The sequence below is a fragment of the Mustela lutreola genome, chromosome 7 (assembly GCF_030435805.1).
Source record: "Mustela lutreola isolate mMusLut2 chromosome 7, mMusLut2.pri, whole genome shotgun sequence".
In the NCBI taxonomy this organism is placed as follows: domain Eukaryota; kingdom Metazoa; phylum Chordata; class Mammalia; order Carnivora; family Mustelidae; genus Mustela; species Mustela lutreola.
This window is the reverse complement of record NC_081296.1, coordinates 75363918-75385612: the sequence shown is the minus strand read 5'-3', so window position 1 is coordinate 75385612 and position 21695 is coordinate 75363918. Positions and strand designations below refer to the sequence as shown.

Below are 21695 nucleotides of genomic sequence, written 5' to 3'. Positions count from 1 at the left end.
CTTCTCAGCTGGGGCACGTCAGCAGCCATTGCCGCTGTCTTTAGGGAGAAGGCTAGCTCCCCTGAATGTTTTAACCCCATAGAAATAAAATACCAAATATGAACATATCCCATTTCCAAGGCAATTAAAAAGTTGGGAGTCAGGATGGCCAAGTAATACTCTTGGGACAAAATGAATGTAAGTGAACAACTTATCCATTATTGTTGCTGTTATTTCCGTGGTTACTACTCTGTGATGGTTCCTAAATCTGTGTCTGCTCTGGCAGGAATTTGCAGGGGAAGGCCTTCGAACCTTGGCCATTGCATACAGAGATCTGGATGACAAGTACTTTAAAGAGTGGCACAAGATGCTTGAAGATGCAAACACTCTCAAGGATGAGAGGGATGAACGGATAGCTGGGCTATATGAAGAAATTGAAAGGGATTTAATGGTATGAGTTTAGAAGCATGATGGTTTGTGTTTACAGAAGGGATAGTACGTGTTTAGAGATCTAGCATAGGAATAATCCATTGCCAAATCATTTTGCACATAGCAGATGTTACCCTTTCAAACACGGAGTCATGCTTTATACAATGGCTTCATGTTTGCCATGTATGGCCCTAGAGAGCCTAGAGGATTATTTCTATTGGCAGTAGATTATACAATTGGAAATTTCTCCAAAGTAGAAGATAGTGGCATCTCTATTCTTTGTCAGCCTCTGGTATGTCCTTGATTTTATGTTTTGGCTGGTTTTTGTTTTTGTTTTTTTTCTCTCCCTACTTTATGATCTACCTTTTTAAGCAGGAAAACTTTGCATGAAATGTAGCTATAGCTCTAAACCATCCTAGGCTCTGAGGTTCTGATGATTTCTGTGCTGCCCAGAGTATGAACTGCTCTTCCCTGAGGCCCCAGTGGTTAGGATGGTTAGCAATTGTGAGGTACTAAGGAGTATGTAATATTCATCCCTGGATGAAATATTATGCAAGACCCTTCACTTTTTAGTTTATGGCACCTGCTGGTGTGTTAATTTAGGAGAATGGCTCTACTTTTTTGTGATCCTTAATATGAGATTAGGGCTCTCCTTTGGACCTTTCCATGTTGATATAAGTGGGGAAGAGGCTGGGGAGGTCTTCAGTTCTCAGAAGCCCAAATGGCTTATGATGGTTTATACTTATATGTTACCTGAGCATATCAGACCCATCATAAATTCTGACCTCCAGGATCCCTGTCATTAATTGGTGTGACTGTCAGTAGGCTTGATTTGGGAACCTCCACTTGAAGCCCTTCCTAGCCCATCACTGCATATAATAAGATGCTTGCCATATCAATGCTTCATAACTTCCATCTTCAGTTCATGTTCCTTGACCTCTAAACTCTGTGATTTAAAGCCATAGATACATTGTGGTTGTTGTTTGCCTGCATTAACATAAGGTATTTTCTATTTTTCAATATAGCTACTAGGTGCCACTGCTGTAGAAGATAAGTTGCAAGAGGGTGTTACTGAAACGATTGCAAGTTTATCACTAGCTAATATTAAGATCTGGGTCCTAACAGGAGACAAACAAGGTAAATTGAACATGGATGTTGATGATGTCTTGAAGGGGGGGGGGCAATAATTTCTCTGGTAAAATTTTAATTAACCAGAAAGCTTAATGGATTAGATATTTGCATAGCCCTTCACATAGGAAAGGTTGAAATACAAAAAGGAAAGCTGATATATTACAAAAATTTATTATTTAAAAACAAAAACTAATGGATTATCTTCTATAGTATACTTTTCAGTCAGTTGAGTTTCAGCTTACTTGCTTCTTAAATATAGTAATTTCACCTGGAGGCAACGATGGTATTATAAAATGTTTATTGTTTCACGTGAGCACTGACCCCAGTCAGGACAGAGAGAGGCACAGCACTAAAGTAGAACATTAGAGATCTCAGGGGCTATTTCTTTAGTTTATTGGTGGTAGGGAGGTTTGGGGATATTAGGGATGGGGTCAGGATGGTAGGTAGGCTTTGGGGATACTCAGGGAAGTGGCTGTTTATCAACTGGTGGGGAAATATTCTGGCATTTTAACAATAACGCCAGGTCAAGAGATAAAGAGTCATCATGTTCAGGGTATTGTGTTTCCTAAGAAGGAAAAGGGATCGGTACATTTTGGATCCATTGCTAGCAGTGATGGTTAAAACAAAAGTGATTTTATTCTTGGTCATCTGTAAACCAGAATATTTAGTAAATTGGCACACATACGTTTTCAGGATTCTATCTACTTTTTACATATTTTTTGGAACTTCAGAGGATTTGCCCATTGATATGATAAGTCCGCCCTCCAGGTATTCAGCCAAATCACTAAGTTTGATGTTGATCAAAGGGTACGTTCATAACTCTTCACTTAGGAATATACACAGGTTTACTCTTATTTAGTTTTCATTTCTGTGGCTTATACAAAGGATATGCTAAGATTTTATCAATCGCCTACAGACTTAGGGCAAATCTAATTATCCCACAAATTGGCAAGAGCCTAATGATCCAATGGACTGAGAAACAAATGACCTTGTTGAGGATGGAAGGGCTACCTAACTATCCAAGTGTCCAATTCTACAGAAGTGGAGGAAGAGCTGCTCAACATTGTGTAATTGTCCACTTACCTAGTTACAGCAGTCCTGGTGGTGTTTGAGGTGATAGTCAAATTCCAAACTTTAATTTGCTTAATGGGAAAAAGGCAGCATTGTACCTGAGAGAACTATAAAGCTATTACGAGAATATTTCTGCTGTTCAACTGACCAATTGTGAGTGTTTTCAATGTGTCTATCACATCAGCTCGAATAATAACTAAATTAAGTATTTTAGCTCTCCAAAGTCAGTATTTGGGACTTCAGGTAAAAAGTTTTTTATTTATACATTTCACTATATCACAGGGCCTCAGGGTACTTTCATAAATACTAATTTGGGGAATCAAGAAGTTTTTTTTCAAAGAACTAGATGAGAAGGCTGAGAATTCATAGATATTGCTACTTCTCCACAGTTTTAACAAGGGGTAAGTTTGATCATGGAATCTGGATCTTTGAATTTAGCTCTGGGTTTCTTGGATTTTATCTCTCATCATGCTCTCTCTGACATTAAGGGGTAATGCCTCAAAACTTTTATGGATAAGGTACTTGTGTCATTAAGTAATATTCTAACTGATGTGGGTTTTGTTTTTGTATCAGAAACTGCCATCAACATTGGCTATGCCTGCAATATGCTGACCGATGACATGAACGACGTGTTCATTGTGGCAGGGAACACAGCAGTGGAAGTCAGAGAAGAACTCAGGTAAGTGTTGAAGGAAAGAAGAAAGGAAGTGGGAGGGATGGATAGTGGAGAAAGTAAAAAGGCCCTTTATAGTTCCTGTGGCCTTGTTTTGGAAGAGAATTCTTCCCATGTGTTTCCTAAACTCCTGTTCATGTAAGTTTGACATCAGTAGTGAAACACTGTCTTCAGGCCTCCAACATTTTCCAAATATTTTTAGAAAAGGATTTCAAATCATTTAAGTTGAATTATCCTTTAAAATATGCATTGGTGAGTAGCTCCTATATGATGAGTGACCAGATTCAGTGAGGGCATTTGTTTAAAATAGTAATTCCCTAACTTCATTCTGGCCCAAATTAAGAATCTCTAGGGGATGGGCGATGGGCACTTGTATTTTCATAAACACCTAGATGAAATTATGATCAGATAAATTTGGAAAACACAGTTCCAGGAAATGGCATGTAAAGTTGGAATAGAGTCTTTCAGCATTAAAGAAAGTAGGTATTTTGACATAGTTCCTGTTAAACCCAGCTGTATAATGCTTATGAGAAATAGAATATTGTGAAAAATGTGTAACCGCTACAAATACTGGAAAATATTTAAGTGCTGAGATTAGGCACGAGTGGACAAACTTAAATTTTGAAAAATAACGTTTCTTAAAATCTGTCCATTTTCTTCTTTATTTTTTACTATTTCATTTTAAGAAGTATATTTTAAAAGTCTGCTTAATTATTTTCCCAGACCTTTAAAAAATGCTGTCTCATGACAATATTTGCTTACTAATGCTTGCAATAGCATCTCTAAGCTCAATCCATTTTGGTTCTGGCCAAGCAGATTATTGTATTAGAGACAAACTGCTTATAACTTGCTACATTCTAGATGAGGCTAACTGCCCCTCAACACAACAATAGAACACTATGGGCTTCCTTAATGTGTCTCCATCATTACACTTTTGTTCCTGAACCTTGAACAGAAAGGAAGTCTTAACTGTCGGTACTATCAGTTGCTGCTTGTAGGTCAGGTTTCCCAACTTCCACACATTTTTACTCCCAGTAGAAAACTGCTGTGCATGCTGGTTGGAAGCTATGACAGACTGCAAGTCTTTGCCAAATACATTGGGAAACTTAATTTGTTTAATAATTAAAAACAAATATTTTAAGAGAATCTCTTTAATGTACTGTTGGATTCTATTGGCTGGTATCTCATTGAGAATCTTGGCATCCATATTCATGAGGGATATTGGTCTGAAATTCTCCTTTTTGATTAGATCTATGTCTGGTTTGGGGATCAAGGTAAAGCTGGCCTCATAGAATAAAGTCTGGATGTTTCCCTTCTGTTTCTGTTTTTTGAAACCGCTTCAGGAGAATAGGTATTATTTCTTCTTTGAATGTTTGGTAGAATTTCCCAGAGAATCCATCAGGTCCTGAACTCTTGTTTTTAGGGAGGTTTTTGATCACTGCTTCAATCTTGTTACTGGTTATTGGTCTATTCAGGTTGTCAATTTCTTCCTATTTCAGTCTTGGAAGTTTATAGGTTTCTAGGAATGCATCCATTTCTTCTAGGTTGCTTAATTTATTGGCATGTAGTTGGTGATAATAATTTCTGGTGCTTGTTTCTATTTTCTTGGTATCAGTCATGATCTCTTCCCTTTTGTTCATAATTTTATTAATTGGGTCCTTTCTTTTTTCTTTTGGGTAAGTCTGGCCAGTGGTTTATCAATCTTATTAATTCTTTCAAAGAACCAGCTTCTAGATTTGTGGATGTGTTCTGTCATATTTCTGATTTCTAATTCATTGATCTCTGCTAGGATCTTAATTATTTCTTTCTTGTGCATGGGTTAGGCTTAATTTGTTGTTGATTCTCCAGTTCTTTAAGGTGTAAAGATAGTTTGTGTGTTTGGGATTTTTCTATTTTTTTTTTTTTAACTCAGGCTTAGATGACTATGTATTTCCCCTTTAGGACTGCCTTTGCAGTATCCCATAGGTTTTGGACTGATGTGTTTTCATTCTCATTAGTTTCCATGAATTGTTTAAGACTGCATGGTACTGGCACAAAAACAGACACGTAGACCAGTGGAACAGAATAGAGAGCCCAGATATGGACCCTCAACTCTATGGTTAAATAATCTTCGACAAAGCTGGAAAAAATATCCAATGGGAAAAAGTTTCTTCAATAAATGGTGCTGGGAAAATTGGACAGCTATATACAGAAGAATGAAATGCAACCATTCTCTTACATCATACTCAAAGATAAACTCAAAATGGATGAAAGACCTCAACGTGAGACAGGAGTCCATCAAAATCCTAGAGGAGAACATAGACAGTAACCTCTGTTACTGGCATAACCAGTAACCTCGGCCACAGCAACTTCTTTCAAAGGCAAAGGAAACAAAAGCAAAAATGAACTTTTGGGACTTCATCAAGATAAAAAGCTTCTGCAAAGCAATGGAAACAGTCAACAAAACAATGAGGGAACCCACAGAATGGGAGAAGATATTTGCAAATGACACTACAGATAAAGGGCTGGTATCCAAGATCTATAAAGAACTTCTCAAACTCAACACCCCAAAAACAAATAATCAAGTCCAAAAATGGGTAGAAGACATGAACAGACACTTCTCCAATGAAGACATACAAATGGTTAACAGATATATGAAAAAATGTTTATCCTCAATAGCCATTGGGGAAATTCAAATCAAAACCACACTGAGATACCACCTTATACCAGTTAGAATGGCTAAAATTGACAATGGAAGAAACAACAAATATTAGAGAGCATGTGGAGAAAGGGGAACCCTCTTACACTGTTGGTGGGAATGCAAGTTGGTACAGCCACTTTGGAAAACAGTGTGGAGGTTCCTCAAAAAATTAAAAATAGAGCTATGCTATGACCCAGCAATTGCATTACTGGGTATTTACTCCCAAAATACAGATTTAGTGAAAAAGGACCATATGCACCCCAATATGCATAGCAGCAATATCCACAAAGGCCAAATTGTGGAAAGAGCCAAAATGCTCTTCAACAGATGAATGGATAAAGAAGATGTGGTCCATATACACAATGGAATATTACTCTGCCAACAGAAAGGATGAATATCCAGCTTTTGTATCAATGTGGATGGGGCTGGAGGAGATTACGCTGAGTGAAATAAGTCAAGCCGAGAAAGTCAATTATCGTATGGTTTCACTGATTTGTGGAATATAAGGAATACTATGGAGGATATTAGGAGAATGAAGGGGAAAATGAAGAGGGGGGAGAATCAGAGGGGAAGACAAACCATGAAAGACTATGGACTCTGAGAAACAAACTGAGGATTTTAGAGGTGAGGGGTGTGGGGGAATGAATTAGCCCAATGATGGGTATTAAGGAGGGCATGTATTGCTTGGAGCACTGGGTGTTATATGCAAACAATGAATCTTGGAACACTACATCAAATACTAATGATGTACTGTATGGTGACTAAGATAACATAATAATAAAAGAAAATCTCTTTAAATGACCTTTATTTGGGGGGGAGGTTAACTCTTGCTGAAGGAAGATGGGTGTGAGCAGATCTAGACTGTATTGTGCCTAGTGCTAAATGCTTTGAGCCAGTGCTGGTGGAACGATTATAAGCAGGATACATGTATTATATTTAATTCCCAAAGCAGTGTTAAGCATTATCATTTTCCTTATTTTATAGATCAAGAATTTGAGCCATAGATAAGATAAATAACATGCCTGAAGTTTCATAACTGGCTAGTGGTTCAGCTGGTATTTGAAGATAGCCTGGTCCTAGAGCCTATGCACCGAATCACTTGCCACGTGTGTCTCTAAACATGTTTGATGTGTTTTTACTCCCTTTAAATGATTAATATAGTTTATGGTGACTAAAATAACACAATAAAAAAAAAGATTGACATAAGAATTGTAATTTTTGAGGCACCTTATTGCTTCCCTTGAGGTCAACACACACAGGAGTAGTGATAAGAGCAGAATAAATTCCAGGGAAAGACAGCAGATGGAAGAGGGAAGGTATGGAGCTCATGTTAGCTGGACCAAAGTTTGGATTTTGGCTTCATACTCACTGGCAGGCTGAATTACTGTAAATATTCTGTTCAGCCTCTCTTTGACTTGTTTCCTTATCTGTAAATGGGAAAATATACAAATATCTTCTCCGAAGATTATTTTATTCAGGAGATTAAAAGAGGCTGGAATGTAATTTGTGCTATTGAGCTAGCACCCTTCTTTCTTGCCTTCCCCCTCTCTTTTCACTTCCTCCATTCCCCTTTATCTCTTTTCTTCAGCCATTGTTCCCACAGCAGGGACTACTTTTATTAAGATTTCCCCAATAGATCCTATGGAGTCTATATTAAAATTATATAAATAATAATAAAATTATATCAGTCGTAATTAATTAGAGTTCCCATTATGTATTGTGCAAAGGCATAGGCAATCAATCAGCTGCTAACCGCATGATAGAGCAGATTTCTATACCCAGTTGATGTAATGGCAGCTAAAAATAACACAAAAGTTAAGACAAAGTGGTGAGTCTCTATGTTCTTATCATAGAGCAATCTACATTTTTTATTAACCTTCTTAGGATATTGAAAACAACACTCTGACCTCTATTACAACCTTAGTGGATCTCTTCCTCAATTGGTTACATTGGATAAGGTTATTGCAGGTTGATGGAACAGCACACTTGAAGGCATAGAAACAGGAAGGAAATCATGTTCTATTTTTAAGAGATATTTTATTTATTTTTTTGACAGAGAGAAAGAATGAGCACAAGCAGGGGGAGTGGCAGGCAGAAGGAGCGGGAGAAGAAGGCCCCCTGCAGGGCAGGGGAAGCTCAGTATGGGACTCAATCCCAGGACTCTGGGATCCTGAAGGCAGTGGCTTAACCCACTGAACCACCCAGGTGCCCCTCATGTTCTATTCTAGAAGCAATATTCCATTAGCTAGAGTATATGTTAGAACTAAGGGTGAGGACCATTTTTTCAGAGTCAGATTGGTGATTGATTGGCAAGTGGAAGTGCTTATACTTCATATTAAAGTTACTGGGTGGATGTGAATGGCTTCTAAGCAGATGAGTAACAAACCCAGTTCTACGTTTACGAAGTCACACTCCAGTGATAGGATAGATGGGGTATGTTTGATGGGAAAATGAATGGTTTGGGGAGTTGCATCAGGAAGATGTTGGAACACCCAAGTTAGAGATGATGAGGTTGAACTAAGGCAGTGAGGCCAAAAGAGTAAAATGAAACTGACAACTCTTTTGGAGGTAGAATGGATAGGATTCAGAATTTGGATGTGAAGAGAGGTAGGAGTCTGTCATTTCTAGCTTGTCTTTCACAGCCCAGAATACACACACACACACACACTCTCTCTCTCTCTCTCTCTCAATCTTTCTCTCTCTCTCTCTCTATATATATGCTTATATATATAAAACACTATGCATCTATATGAATATCTGTCCTTTACCTACCCATCAAGTTCTGTAGGACATGTGCAGTGGTTCTCTCTGAGTGTTAGAATTACGGATCATGTTTACTTTGGTCTTTATGGGTCTTTACATTATTTGAAATTGTAATAGTGTTCAGGCAATATTTTCATAGTTGGGAGGAAAAGCCAAAAGTTTTTACTGAGAAGAAAAATATTCAAAGGGAAAAATAAGGAATTTCTGTCTAGACTCATTATTTCAGGACCCTTGAGGCCATCTTGCTTAACTGGCTAGCAAATAATGTTCATTTTAACCCAGACTTGAAGGTAACACCATTCTCTGAGTCTACCAGACAATGTGTGGTAGAAATTTTATATAAAAGGAATGAATACATTTATAGTATGCATTTACTTAGGACTGGGGGAAACAGAGCATCCAAGAAAAGTTATTGCCAAAGGTGTTCTTTCTAATCCTCATCTGGGCTACTTATATCTAAACACATAGTTTGGGGAATGAAATATTAAAATCATGAATTGCATCATTCAGTTTTCTTGTGTTATGTTTTTGGGTTTAGTGGAAGTTTATGCAAAAACAACACAAAAAATGCATCAAAAAACCCAGGATCCAATTGACAGTAGCTATTAAAAGGAAGTTAATTTAATGGTTATATTTAAACTTAACAAATGTGTTTAGATTATTTTATAAACATGGATATATAATTTTTATGCATATCATGAATATGGCTTGTTTCAAATTTAATGTCATGAAACTGTTTTAGGGACTTTGAGTCCTGGGTTCCTTTGGCCTCATAGCTGTTTTAGTATTAAAGACATGCTCATAAACCTACAATTAAACCCTGCTATGGTTTTTCAGAAGATTACTACATTGATTACATTTTACCAATACATATGTCTTCTGCCCAAAGGAAGATAGCCTGGGAATGTAATTTTTCTTGGGCTGACAGGCACACTCACTCCATGTTTCATTTTTGTTGTATTGGTCCCATGTTTTGTTGGAGAAATTCAGGTCCTATAACTAATTAAACTATGAGTGACTGTACTGCTTCTGAATAACACTCTGGTGGTATACCTAGGAATTGATATTTCTTCTTTAATCAGGAAAATACATGTTGTACTTTTTTTAAGGACCACTTAATAGAAAGTTACTTGTTTGAATGAGCAGAGTTCTCAAATGCAAAGGGCTCCAGAAACAGGCAGGTAACAGTTGTGCTATATAGGAGACATGAGGGAGTTGTGGAACCTTTGGTGAAGGTGAATATCATGATGTCCATCAATTTACACAGATTTTTAAAAACACTGTGTAGGCCAAACAACATGCATCTCGTTCCACAGTTCCAGCTGCTAGTCACCCAGGCAAAATGTTTTAGTAGGTCAGGTTTCTATCATAAACCATAACATTTTAGAGTACTAAGAAATCTTGGCAATGTTTTAATCCATACTGGTGCAGCAACCCACATTTTCTTAGCTATTATCAACCAGCCTGATGGGAAAGTCTCATTTGCCTAATTTCTAAAAAAAAAAACAAAACAGGTTTAAGGGCGCCTGGGTGGCTCAGTGGGTTAGGCCTCTGCCTTTGGCTCAGGTCATGATCTCAGGGTCCTGGGATCAAGTCCCGCATCAGGCTCTCTGCTTGGTGGGGAGCCTGCTTCCCCCTCCCTCTCTGTCTGCCTCTCTGCCTACTTGTGATCTCTGTCTGTCAAATAAATAAATAAATAAATAAATAAATAAATAAATAAATCTTTAAAAACAGAACAACAACATAGGTTTAGAGGTTGAGTGTCTTATAGATCACATGGTTGGTAAGGGATGGAACTGGGGCTTAAAATAAAAATGTCATGGATTTCCTCCCTTTCTCTGCTGTTGGCAGTGTGATACTGTCCCATACGTGTTCCCCTGGCAGCCTGTGCCTGACTCTACGTCAACCAGTTTAGTGCAGCAGACTGTGAACTAGGAATTTGATGACCTGGGTTTTATGCTGAGTCTATAACTGACTTGTCGAGCGGCTAGAGGTCAGATCACCTAGCTGTGGGCAAATGAGATGTCGAGGCAAGGCTTCGAGCCTGAGCCCAGCTCTCCAGGTTCCAAGCTCAGTGCTCTTATATCGAAGTCAGGATTGTCTTCTTTTAAACATGATGCCATGGTTTCAGTTCATTTTCCAACATGTCATGTTTGAACCCAGAGTGCCTTAAGAGCATGCCATCCCTTTTCTTTATAGAGTATATGCAAGCCAGCATGTACCCAGCTGTGGTCTGCTGTGTTTGTGGTGACACCAGACCTTGAATGCCACAGTCCCCTCAGCCGCTAATGTATATCTGCATGCCAGCATTCTAATAGACTCTGCCCTTCATAACACAGCTTGGGAAAACACAGACTTTTTTTTTTAAACACAGGCCTCCTTTTGTTTTACCATTTGTTATTTGTGTTCTGTGGTTAAGCATTGTGTGTTATGCCTGCAGAAATGTATAGTTCCTGTTCAATAAAGGGAGTCACGTGTAGTTAGTTTTTCCCTTCCTAATAAATTGTTTTTTTTGTTTTTTGTTTTTGAGAACCAGCTAGTGTTTTAAGACCTAAGTTCCAGGAAGAGAAAGAAATGATAGCTATAAAGCATGGTCAGAGGTCTGAAAATGTGTGAGCTCTGTCTGGGGTTGGCCTCTGTGGAGGGAACATAGTGAGAATTCAAGCCGAGCCCGAAAAACTGTCTCTTTTCTGCCTGGAGATGTTAGGAAGACAGTTTAGGGGGAAAAAAAATCCTAAGTAAATAGAATTTCAGCCAATACTTTCATGAACTTCACCCTTCTTTGGAATGTTTTTATTCTCTGGGGGGAAAACAGAGATTGAGTCATTTATACAGCAAGTGAGAACTTTACTAAAAAGGAAACCTCGGGAGATGTTTGCCCTTTGGTGCTTCCTTAAGACCCAATTTATGAGTTCTGCAACATTGTCAGAGAAATGTTCGCTTCTGAGGAGCTTGTTTCTCTAGCTTTCTTCATTATATGGGACAGTAAATTTTCATGACTGTTAGGAGGACTCCTTGACATGGTTATCTGATGTAGAAGTCTGATTCTCCTACTAAACAATGATTTTTCATGTCTGTTCTTCACCCCTTCCCCCACCTTAACTCCCTAAATTTCACACGTAACACTCTGAATTTGTAAATCTTTTTCTTTGATTCTGCAGACTGATTGTTAAGTGCATGATGTCATTCTTGGAGCCAGGGTCATGTAATCTCTGGGTTCCTTGGGTTCTTTAAATGCAGGCTGTGCTTTTGGTCCTGGACAGCAGAAGGAGATGTTGAGCCAGAAGATAAGGGTGTTTTGTGTGTGTGTTGTGGGTTTTTTGTTTTTTGGGTTTTTTTAGACTTTACTTGTAAACAATCAGTGTTACATTTTCAAATAGAAAGCTGAGGGCTAAAATAGTTGTTTTTGTACAGTGAACATTCTCTTCTTTCTACATCATAAAACCATTTTTATAAATATTTTCTATATAGGATGAGCCTTTGGGGAACCATTTCATTTTGCTGTAGGCCAAAACCTCCATTTCCTGGCCCCTCACTCCCCATTTTCTCCAGGGCACTCATTTTGTGGGTGCAATTTTGGCCTACCGTAGGGTGGCTGGCTTTGCCACTCATCTTTGGGGAGCATTTGCCATGGTTGTGGTTGAAAGTTCTGGAGTTGTGTTAGCTTGCCTTTATGTTACTTCAAAGCCTGTCATCTGAGGGTCCTCAGAGAGGACTTTTCCCTTCCATTAAAGGCATTATTTTTCCATTTTGAAGAGAAGAGTAAAATGCCTCTTCTAAGCATGTTAAGTGACCATACAATCTTCCTCTTAAGTAGAAGACATGGATGGGTATGAGGAGGACATTTCTACTGCTAATTAGATCTGGGGCATTGGAAGGAATTTCCATTTGGAAAGACCCTCTACTCTTGGTGTCCGTATTTGCTTTCCGAGAAGATTTACTGTATTGTGTGAGCCGATGAGTTCAATTTTCACTTAAAACAGTCCATTATATTCTAATGACTATGATTCAGTAAATGCCATCATTTAGTTTTGTTGTCACATTTTTAGAAAATGTGCTTCTTTAAAGACTGCTGATTTCAGCCAGATCATATGACCTTGTTCTGTGAATGAATGAATTTCTTTTATATATTGATGTTCTGGAATTCCTAGACCATCTCATCAATTGTCTTTAGTTTTTCACTTTTCAATATTTAACAATATTGCACACCAGACCAGTAGTTCTAAAGCCCCTGAAGCTCAGACACCCTTATATGCCAAATGTATCGAGAGAACCTAGCTTCAGCCCAACTCGAGATAGTAATTTAGATTTAAGGTAATTGTAAAAATTCCAAATGATTCTGTTTTCATTACGTTTTACTTCCCTACTTCCTGAAATTTACAAACTTGCTATGGTCTCCCCATCACAAAGAACCATCCGGCTTGCTTTATTGTAACCAAATCTTATGCCGTTGTCTATCCGAATAGTGACGAAATGAATTTACCTCTAGGTCAGTCTCTTGTTAGTGTAATAGGTATGCTCTGTGTACTTGTTATGATTTGTTTCTCTCCCCCTGCCTTCAAGAAAAGCAAAGGAAAATTTGTTTGGACAAAACAGAAGTTCTTCCAACGGCCATGTAGTTTTTGAAAAACAGCAGCTGGAGCTGGACTCAGTTGTAGAAGAAACCATAACAGGAGATTATGCCTTAATCATAAATGGCCACAGTTTGGTGAGTTTGCTTAAGGCTTTTGTTCTTTCTTTTTCTTTATCCCAATAATTGTCTCTTTTGTGCTGTCATAATGAGATCGCCTTTTGTATTTTCCAAACAAATGATACCACTAGAAACAGGGTATACATAATGATTTCCTGTTTGCAAGAGAAAAGGAAGCTTCTGATATATATTTCATACATTATTGCTTGAACCACCACAGTGAAAGGGAGGATCCAAAGAAATACTGTGTTCACAGAATATCAATCTTGTCTAAATGACTGTAGACCATTTAGCAGTATTGTTTAAGTACTTTCTAAGGGAGAGTGTCACAGCTCCCTGTTATTTAATTAAAATAATGCAACTGTTGCAATTATTGTTCTTGCTGATGTTTATGATTTGGCAGAGCACAACCTGATCTTCATATAATTACCACACCAAATTATTGCCATTAAGATACCTCTGGTGGTTTTTCTAAATAGCAGTATTTTACAGCAATGCCAAACAATTTGCTTTGATTAGGAAATCTGGTTCTTGTCGTAATAGAATAAACTTGCATTGTGCTTTTAATGTAGTTCAGGTTCCAAATCTTGAACAAATATCAAAACACTCCTCTGAGTTTCTAATTTAAAAAACAAAAGCTCTGATTGCACTCCAGTGAAATTATCATTTATATGCACAAAGAGCTAATCTCACATCTTTCCCTAGCTTTGATGATCATTTTTCACTTTTGGAGTTTGAAAAATAAATGTGCCTTCTTGTAGATAGTTTCTTAGAGGACAAAAGAAGTTGGATATGAGTATATTGTATTTTCCCCCTTGTGATCAGCTGTCTGTTAGCTCTTAGTGCTTAGGGTATTATCCAGCTGGATTCCAGACGTAATGATGTGTTGCCTTCTACACCATGGAAAGTTACAGAGCTCAGCTGCAGGCCAAGCTCAGTCGAAAGCTTGTCCAGATGACACAAACTTCTCCTTTGCACAAATGAGCAGGAACTGAAAATTATAAGCCTGTCAACTGGGACTTAAAGCTGGTGCCCTCCAAGCTGAATTGCCCAGGGACTAGAAGACTAGGATATGGAAAGGTTTCTAATGAGTTGAGCTTTGACTTTCCCTCAGGCTCAAAGAAGCCAGTGTGTGGTGAGTTAGAGTACTCAGGTGATAATATATGCTATTTTTTCTTTGTCTGTAAATCATTTGAAAGAAAGAGCTAAGATTGATGCTCTTCAAGAGCCCTTTCGGCTTCAAAGCCTGAAACTTATGAAACCATGAAATACTATTTTTCATTTAAGGAGAATTGACCACATTTCTGCTGGTATGGTCAGAAGCTTTTTTTTTTTTTTTTTAATCAAATCATGATTCTAGTTTGCTTCAAATTTCAATGCTTTGCAGAAAGTAATTGAGTCCTTTATCAGAGTCCGAGTTTAGATATTTTCTTATTGATAATAAGGAAGAAAGAGAAAAGGGGACCATTCTAAGCAAGACAACCAGTTACATGCTTTCTTTTTCAGAAAGGGCGATTATATTTGAGAAAGCTAATTCACTGTTTCCCCCAGGCATCACGGGCCTTGACATAAGAATTTTCTACATCAGAGTCATGTTTTACATTCATTCACCCATCCTTTCATTGATACCATTAACACTTATTACATGCCCAGGTCAAGATGCTGGAGCCTGAGGATAAGGATATGACTAGAACATGGTTCTTATTTTAGGGATTGCGGTCTAGTGGGAAAGCTAATCTCACAGTAGTATGACAAATACTATATAGAGGAATGAACAAAGAGCTTTGGGAGTATAGAGGCACACACATCTAGGCTCTTGTGTGGAAGTCAGGGAAGACTTCCTGGAGGAAGTGATGTTTCCAGCCACAGAAGTAGCAAGTACAAAGGCATAGAGTCAAGAAAGAACCTATCACATTATGGAAACAAGCAATTTGGCATGATGAGAGTACAAAGTAAACTTAAAGGTGTTGGTAGAAGACCATAGCCATATAGGAATATAGGGGTCAGATTATGATAGGTTGTGAATATCTTGCTAGAGATTGATTCAGAGACACTGAAGACTCAAAGTTCAGGTGGATTGCTTTCCTTCTAATGTGTTTATTAAATAATGTACAGTGGGATGTCTTCTAGAAAGCAAATTGCACAGTTAACCACAAAGGATTATGCTCTATTTTTCAGTCATTTCTTGGCATATTTTGAGAGGAACAAGGCTGGAATCGGTTGGGAACCCTGAGATGCAGGTTGCATGCAAGCCCCCCTCTTGCACAGGCCTCTCTCCATTTCAGTCACTTTGTTTTTCAAAAGCTAATCTCCAGGTCATCTGCTTTTCATTTGCCCCACCAACCACAACAACAAACACTAAACATACAAAACAACAATGCAAAGGAAACAAAAGTTCCATCACATAGAACAAAGAAGTCCCCATCATTTTGTAGTTCATTCTGAACTTGGTGAAATGGTGGACAAGTTCTGGCTGTTGCTTTTCTTTATTTTAGCAGATTCTGGAACTTTTCTGTTCTTGAGTTGTATCTTACCCATACAGCGTGATAATGTGTCATAGAGGACACCCAAGGGCTCTGTGTCATTTTATTTTTATTCTAAATTTCCTTGACACTTAGTACGAGTTTAGTGCTCACTTCTTTAGTTAGTTGTTTATGTGACTCTGGATTGACAGTAACTTGTTGAAATGAATTAAACTGTTTAGAAAAGAGATCAGTTGAGAAACAAGAATTCTGTTTCCCGAATGACATCTCTCATTGATTAGGTCTTCTTGTAATCTGGATTTTCTTTCTTTTTACTAATATAGGCCCACGCCCTAGAAAGTGATGTCAAAAACGATCTCCTAGAACTCGCCTGCATGTGTAAGACTGTGGTTTGCTGCCGAGTCACTCCACTCCAGAAAGCCCAAGTAGTGGAGCTGGTGAGGAACTACAGGAATGCTGTCACTTTGGCCATAGGCGATGGAGCCAATGATGTCAGCATGATCAAAAGTAAGAGGATATTCACTCAGTAGGGTTTGCTGTAGACCAGAGTCCTGGGGTTCAACATCTGGCAAGATGCAATGGAGACTACACTGTAATTTAATTTTACCATTGGTTCTAAAATCAATAATTCCTGGGTCTAATACATTTGGCATTATTAGCATTCATAAAAGAACCTTTGTCTTTAATTAATTCATCTGTGTATTTTTAGACTAAAAAGGGATATTGATGACCTTGTATTATATGGTAACTAGCTATGGTGTAAGGAACGAACTACTGGATCCGCAGTCCTGACATTTGGGGTTAGTCCCAGCTTTGCCACTTACAAATCGTAAAACCTTATGCAAATTAATGAAATTTGGGGGCCAGTTTTCTCTTTTGGAAAACTAGGATAAATACCTTACTAATGATATTTCATAAGATAATACACACAAACAATTATAAATGCTATAGCTATAAGATTTCTATAGATAAATAATGACTTAAAAGAGATTGTATCTTTGTTTAGGGAATGAAAGCATTCCTCTCTTCCTTCGTAGGTGCTCACATTGGCGTTGGCATCAGCGGCCAGGAAGGACTGCAGGCCGTCTTAGCCAGTGACTATTCATTTGCACAATTTAGATACCTCCAAAGGCTTCTTCTTGTTCATGGAAGGTGGTCCTATTTCCGAATGTGCAAATTCTTAGGCTATTTCTTCTATAAGAATTTTGCATTCACACTTGTACATTTCTGGTTTGGTTTCTTCTGTGGTTTCTCAGCCCAGGTGGGTAAAAATAAGTGCTTTCCTTTCTTTTATTAGGTCCCCCTGAATTGCAGATGGCTATTCTTCATGGCTCTTTATTAAAAAGTAGCATTTTTGTATGTCTCATAGTATGGTAGTTATGAAACTATAGTGGATTTGATCTTGAAACACAAAAAGAATATACTTTTTTTTAATAATTTTTTTTATTTTTTATAAACATATATTTTTATCCCCAGGGGTACAGGTCTGTGAATCACCAGGTTTACACACTTCACAGCACTCACCAAAACACATACCCTCCCCAATGTCCATAATACCACCCCCTTCTCCCAAACCCCCTCCCCCCAGCAACCCTCAGTTTGTTTTGTGAGATTAAGAGTCACTTATGGTTTGTCTCCCTCCCAATCCCATCTTCTTTCATTTATTCTTCTCCTACCCACTTAAGCCCCCATGTTGCATCACCACTTCCTCACTGGAATTTTATTTATATATTTTTATTTATTTAGGTAACCAATGAATTTTCATCCTGTGGGGTTTAAATTTTTATTGAAATATTTTGTAGGATGACAGGTAATCTTGGTGTGGAGCTTTCATTCAGGACAGAAGCCTAAGAAACACTAACAAGAGATGTTGATGTATTTCTGGGAAGATGGTCACTCACCCAACATACAAACTGTGTATGGGCTGAGAGTAAATATGTTTTAAATTCAGGAGAAATAATTGATACCTTGACATCAGGGATATTTTGATAGCATTTCATCAGATAAAAATTGATAAAATAGATAATGGTGATACAATAGATGATGTTGGTGACAAGGAAGAAAAATTAGCAGTTCATAAGTTAGGATTCTATTTTTCTATCTATTAATAGCCATTTTAAAAGATAGTTAGTTATTTCACCCCATATCTGGATACCAGGAAAGTTTTGACCCTAGGTATCAACTGTGAAATGTCAGGCTAATAGCATCTGAGTATAATTCTAAGAAAGAAAAGAGAAAGAGAGAAAAAGAGAATGACATGGTAACCATAACTCTCATGAGAGAGTTCTTCTACTGTTCTTCCTTTGTCTTGGATTTAATCATTTGTTTCTATGATATGCATAAAACTATTTTTTTCAGTAATTTTATTCCAAAACAATGGAGTATGAATTAAATTATAACATTTTATGTTATTTTAAGTGTGCCAGGGGAGATTAGTGAATAATTTTTGTAATGAATATAGATGTTGTGTGTTTTTCCCTTTATCCGAGAGGTTGAGATGTCTTAAAATGAGAACACCTATACTCATTCCTAATGTTTTCTTTTAAGGATAATATGCCCGGAATTAAAAGCAGACTATGTTGATATTTTTGTTGACATATTTTGTAAACTCCAGACACTGAAGTAAAGCAAAAGTCTTGATTTGGTTTCTCAGAAAGAAGTATTAGCATTACTTCAGGGAAGGCTGAGGGGGGACTTACCTGCTTATAATCTCACCTTGTCCAATAAAAACAAATGTGAGAATGAGAATGGGCTTTTCCTCCACATAAAAATGAAGCAGGCTATTAATTAAGCAGTCCTTACAAGAATCACGATTTTCATAGTGCAAAGATTTGGGGCTTTTGAAAAATCACAGAACTATGAAGGGACACCTAGACTCTCATTTAGATCTCTCAAGACACAGAAGAGTGGCCAATGATCTTTATTTACAGACACACAGAGCTTGGATAGTAGGTTTGGTGCCAAGGTTTTTTTTGTTTTGTTTTTGTTGTTGTTGTTGTTGTTGTTGTTGTTGTTGTTGTTAAACTGTGAAGTTGGAAACTAACATTCAGTGACTTATAACCTTTACATTTAGGTGATTTTCTCCTCTGCTTTTAAGATCTGATAAAACTGGCCAGCATCAGATGTTAAGCAACTAGCTTTCCAATCTTCTCACTGGTATTTACCTTTTAAGAGAGAACACCATGGGAGAACAGTGATCATTCCAAAGACATGAGTACCTAACGCTTAAATCTAGTTGTAAGACATACCACCAGTCTATGATTAGGTTTCTTAAATGGTTGGTTCAACTTAGCTTGCTTCCTTCCTTCCTCCCTCCCGCCCTCCCTTCATTTATCACACTGAAATCTCTGGTTTGTTACACCATCTTTATTAGACTACTGTCAGTCCTGCCTGACCCTCTGTGTAAATGTGTACATGTGTACAGCTTTCCCTGTGGGAAAGGGGCTTGTGCCTCAAGATCCCAATGTGATTATGCTTTGATATCAGAATACAGAGTGATGTTTTTTGTATGTGTTGTATTGTGTTTATACGGTAGTTAATTGGACCACAAATGATGTACTTCTTAATTATTCATATATTTCTTTACTATAGGGAAAATATAGAGTAGATTTCCAGCCCAACTCACCAGCACAGGAAAGAACACAGAAGGCCAGTCAGCTACACAGTAGCTAAATTTTCAGTTTTATTTTGTTTTTCCTGGATCTTGGCTGATTTAAATTGGGCAGGGCAAATCCTCTTCAGGCAGAAGAGCAATCACCACCTAAAACCAATTGAGCTATGGAGGAGGAGTCCTGGACTGTTATCGTTTGGGCTCTAATTTTTATGATTATTTGATCAAACTGGGATTCCAGTTTATAATTACTGAACAGAATCCCTCGGTTCCACTATTTAAGACTTTGGTTCATTGGATGAATATTTATTAAACCCATGGTATGTGTCAGACCATGGTGACACATGGTATTTGTGGGGCTTGGCTGGGGCTTAGCATGGTAAAGATGTCTAAGGGATGCATTCTTTTTTTTTTTTTTTAAGATTTTATTTATTTATTTGACAGAGAGATCACAAACAGGCAGAGACGCAGGCAGAGAGAGAGAGAGAGAGAGAGAAGGAAACGGGTTCCCTGCTGAGCAGAGAGCCCGATGCAGGACTTGATTTCAGGACCTGGAGATCATGACCTGAGCCTAAGGCAGAGGCTTTAACCCACTGAGACACCCAGGCGCCCTAAGGGATGCATTCTTTTTTTTTTTTTTAATGATTTCTTTTTTCTCTTTTTTATTAAAAAAAATTTTTTTTTTAAGATTTTATTTATTTAACAGACGGACATTACAAGTAGGCAGAGAAGCAGGCAGAGAGATAGGAGGAAGCAGGCTCCCTGCTGAGCAGAGAGCTCGATGCGGGCTCAATCCCAGGACCCTGGGATCATGACCTGAGCCAAAGGCAGAGGCTTTAACCCACTGAGCCACTCAGGCACCCCAGGGATGCATTCTTGATGGCCGTGATGAAGTGTGATCCCACAAATTTTAAGAGCTATCCATACTGTGGAGAAGTTAAGATTTGATTTCCAGACTTGTCAGAGAAGTAGATGAGCTTGTCAGGAAAATGGCAAGTAGTAATTTGTCATCTTCTGTTGGAGAGGAAAAAGCAGTAAGTCAGTGACAATTCCCATGTAATGACATCAATCTTATAGTGTCATCTTCTAGGTAAACCCATTATATCATTGACACCAACAAGTAGGGATAAAACAAATTGCAATTATAACTAACACTTATGTAGAACTTACTGTGTGCCAGGCATTGTCTAAATATTTTGCCTGTATTCACTCAATAATTACAATAACCATATGAGGTAGGTTTTATAATCATGGTCTATATCAGCTATTTTTAAAGTACTTTTAAAAAATTTAATTGTGTTCAGACACATAACATAAAGTTTAATGTCCTAGCCATTCTTAAGTGTACAATTCAATGGTATTAGGAACATTCACATTGTTGTGCATTGGATCTCCAGAATTTTTTCTTCTACCCTACACCCTCTACCCATTGAAAAACAACTTCCTCTTTATTCCTTCCTCCAGCCACAGGAAACCACTATTCTACTTTCCGTTTGACTGAGAAATGTGAGGTGATCCATGTTCAGGTTTACTGATTCTTTCTTCTGCTTGGTTGAGTCTGTTATTGGTGTCCTCTATTAAATTCTTCAGGTCAATCTATATTCTTCAGGCTAGGATTCTGTTTGTTTTGATGATTTCTATTTCTTTGCTGAACTTCTCATTTTGTTTATACATTATTTTCCTAATTTCATTTAATTATCTGTGTGTTCTTCTAGTACACTGACCTCCTTCTTTTTTTTAAAGATTTTATTTATTTATTTGACAGGCAGAGATCACAAGTAGGCAGAGAGAGAGAGAGAGAGAGAGAGAGAGAGAGAGGGCGAGAGATGTGGAAGCTCTGTGGGGCTTGATCCCAGGACCCTGGGATCATGACCTGAGTCGAAGGCAGAGGCTTTAACCCACTGAGCCACCCAGGTGTCCCTACACTGACCTTCTTTAAGAGGATTATTCTGATTTTTTTTTTTTTTTTGGTCCATAGATTTCCATTTCTTTATATTCAATTATTGCCACTTTATTCATTTCCTTTGGTAGTGTTATTTTACCTGATTCTTCATGGCCCTTGACTCTTGGAGTTTATATTTGCATATTTGAGTAAGTGGTGTCTAATTCCAGACTTTGTAGGTTTCCTTCAGTAGGGAAGGACAGCTCACCTCCATTGGAGTACTAGATTGGTCAGGTGGCAACAT

The 21695-nt window shown here is 37.9% G+C and overlaps 1 protein-coding gene across 9 annotated transcripts in view; it reads left to right on the top strand.

The window, feature by feature from the left end:
* The window catches only part of ATP8B4 (ATPase phospholipid transporting 8B4 (putative)), a 257966-nt gene that overhangs the window by 198574 nt on the left and 37697 nt on the right, over positions 1 to 21695 (top strand). For all 9 annotated transcript variants that reach the window (XR_009355570.1, XM_059181516.1, XM_059181517.1 and 6 more), the window contains 6 exons: positions 266 to 430; positions 1434 to 1545; positions 3184 to 3289; positions 13290 to 13434; positions 16223 to 16406; positions 16937 to 17160. Coding sequence is in view for 8 of the 9 variants with exons in the window: in XM_059181516.1 (XP_059037499.1) it covers positions 266 to 430; positions 1434 to 1545; positions 3184 to 3289; positions 13290 to 13434; positions 16223 to 16406; positions 16937 to 17160 (936 nt within the window). In the remaining variant the exon portion in view is untranslated. The remainder of the gene's footprint in view (positions 1 to 265; positions 431 to 1433; positions 1546 to 3183; positions 3290 to 13289; positions 13435 to 16222; positions 16407 to 16936; positions 17161 to 21695) is intronic.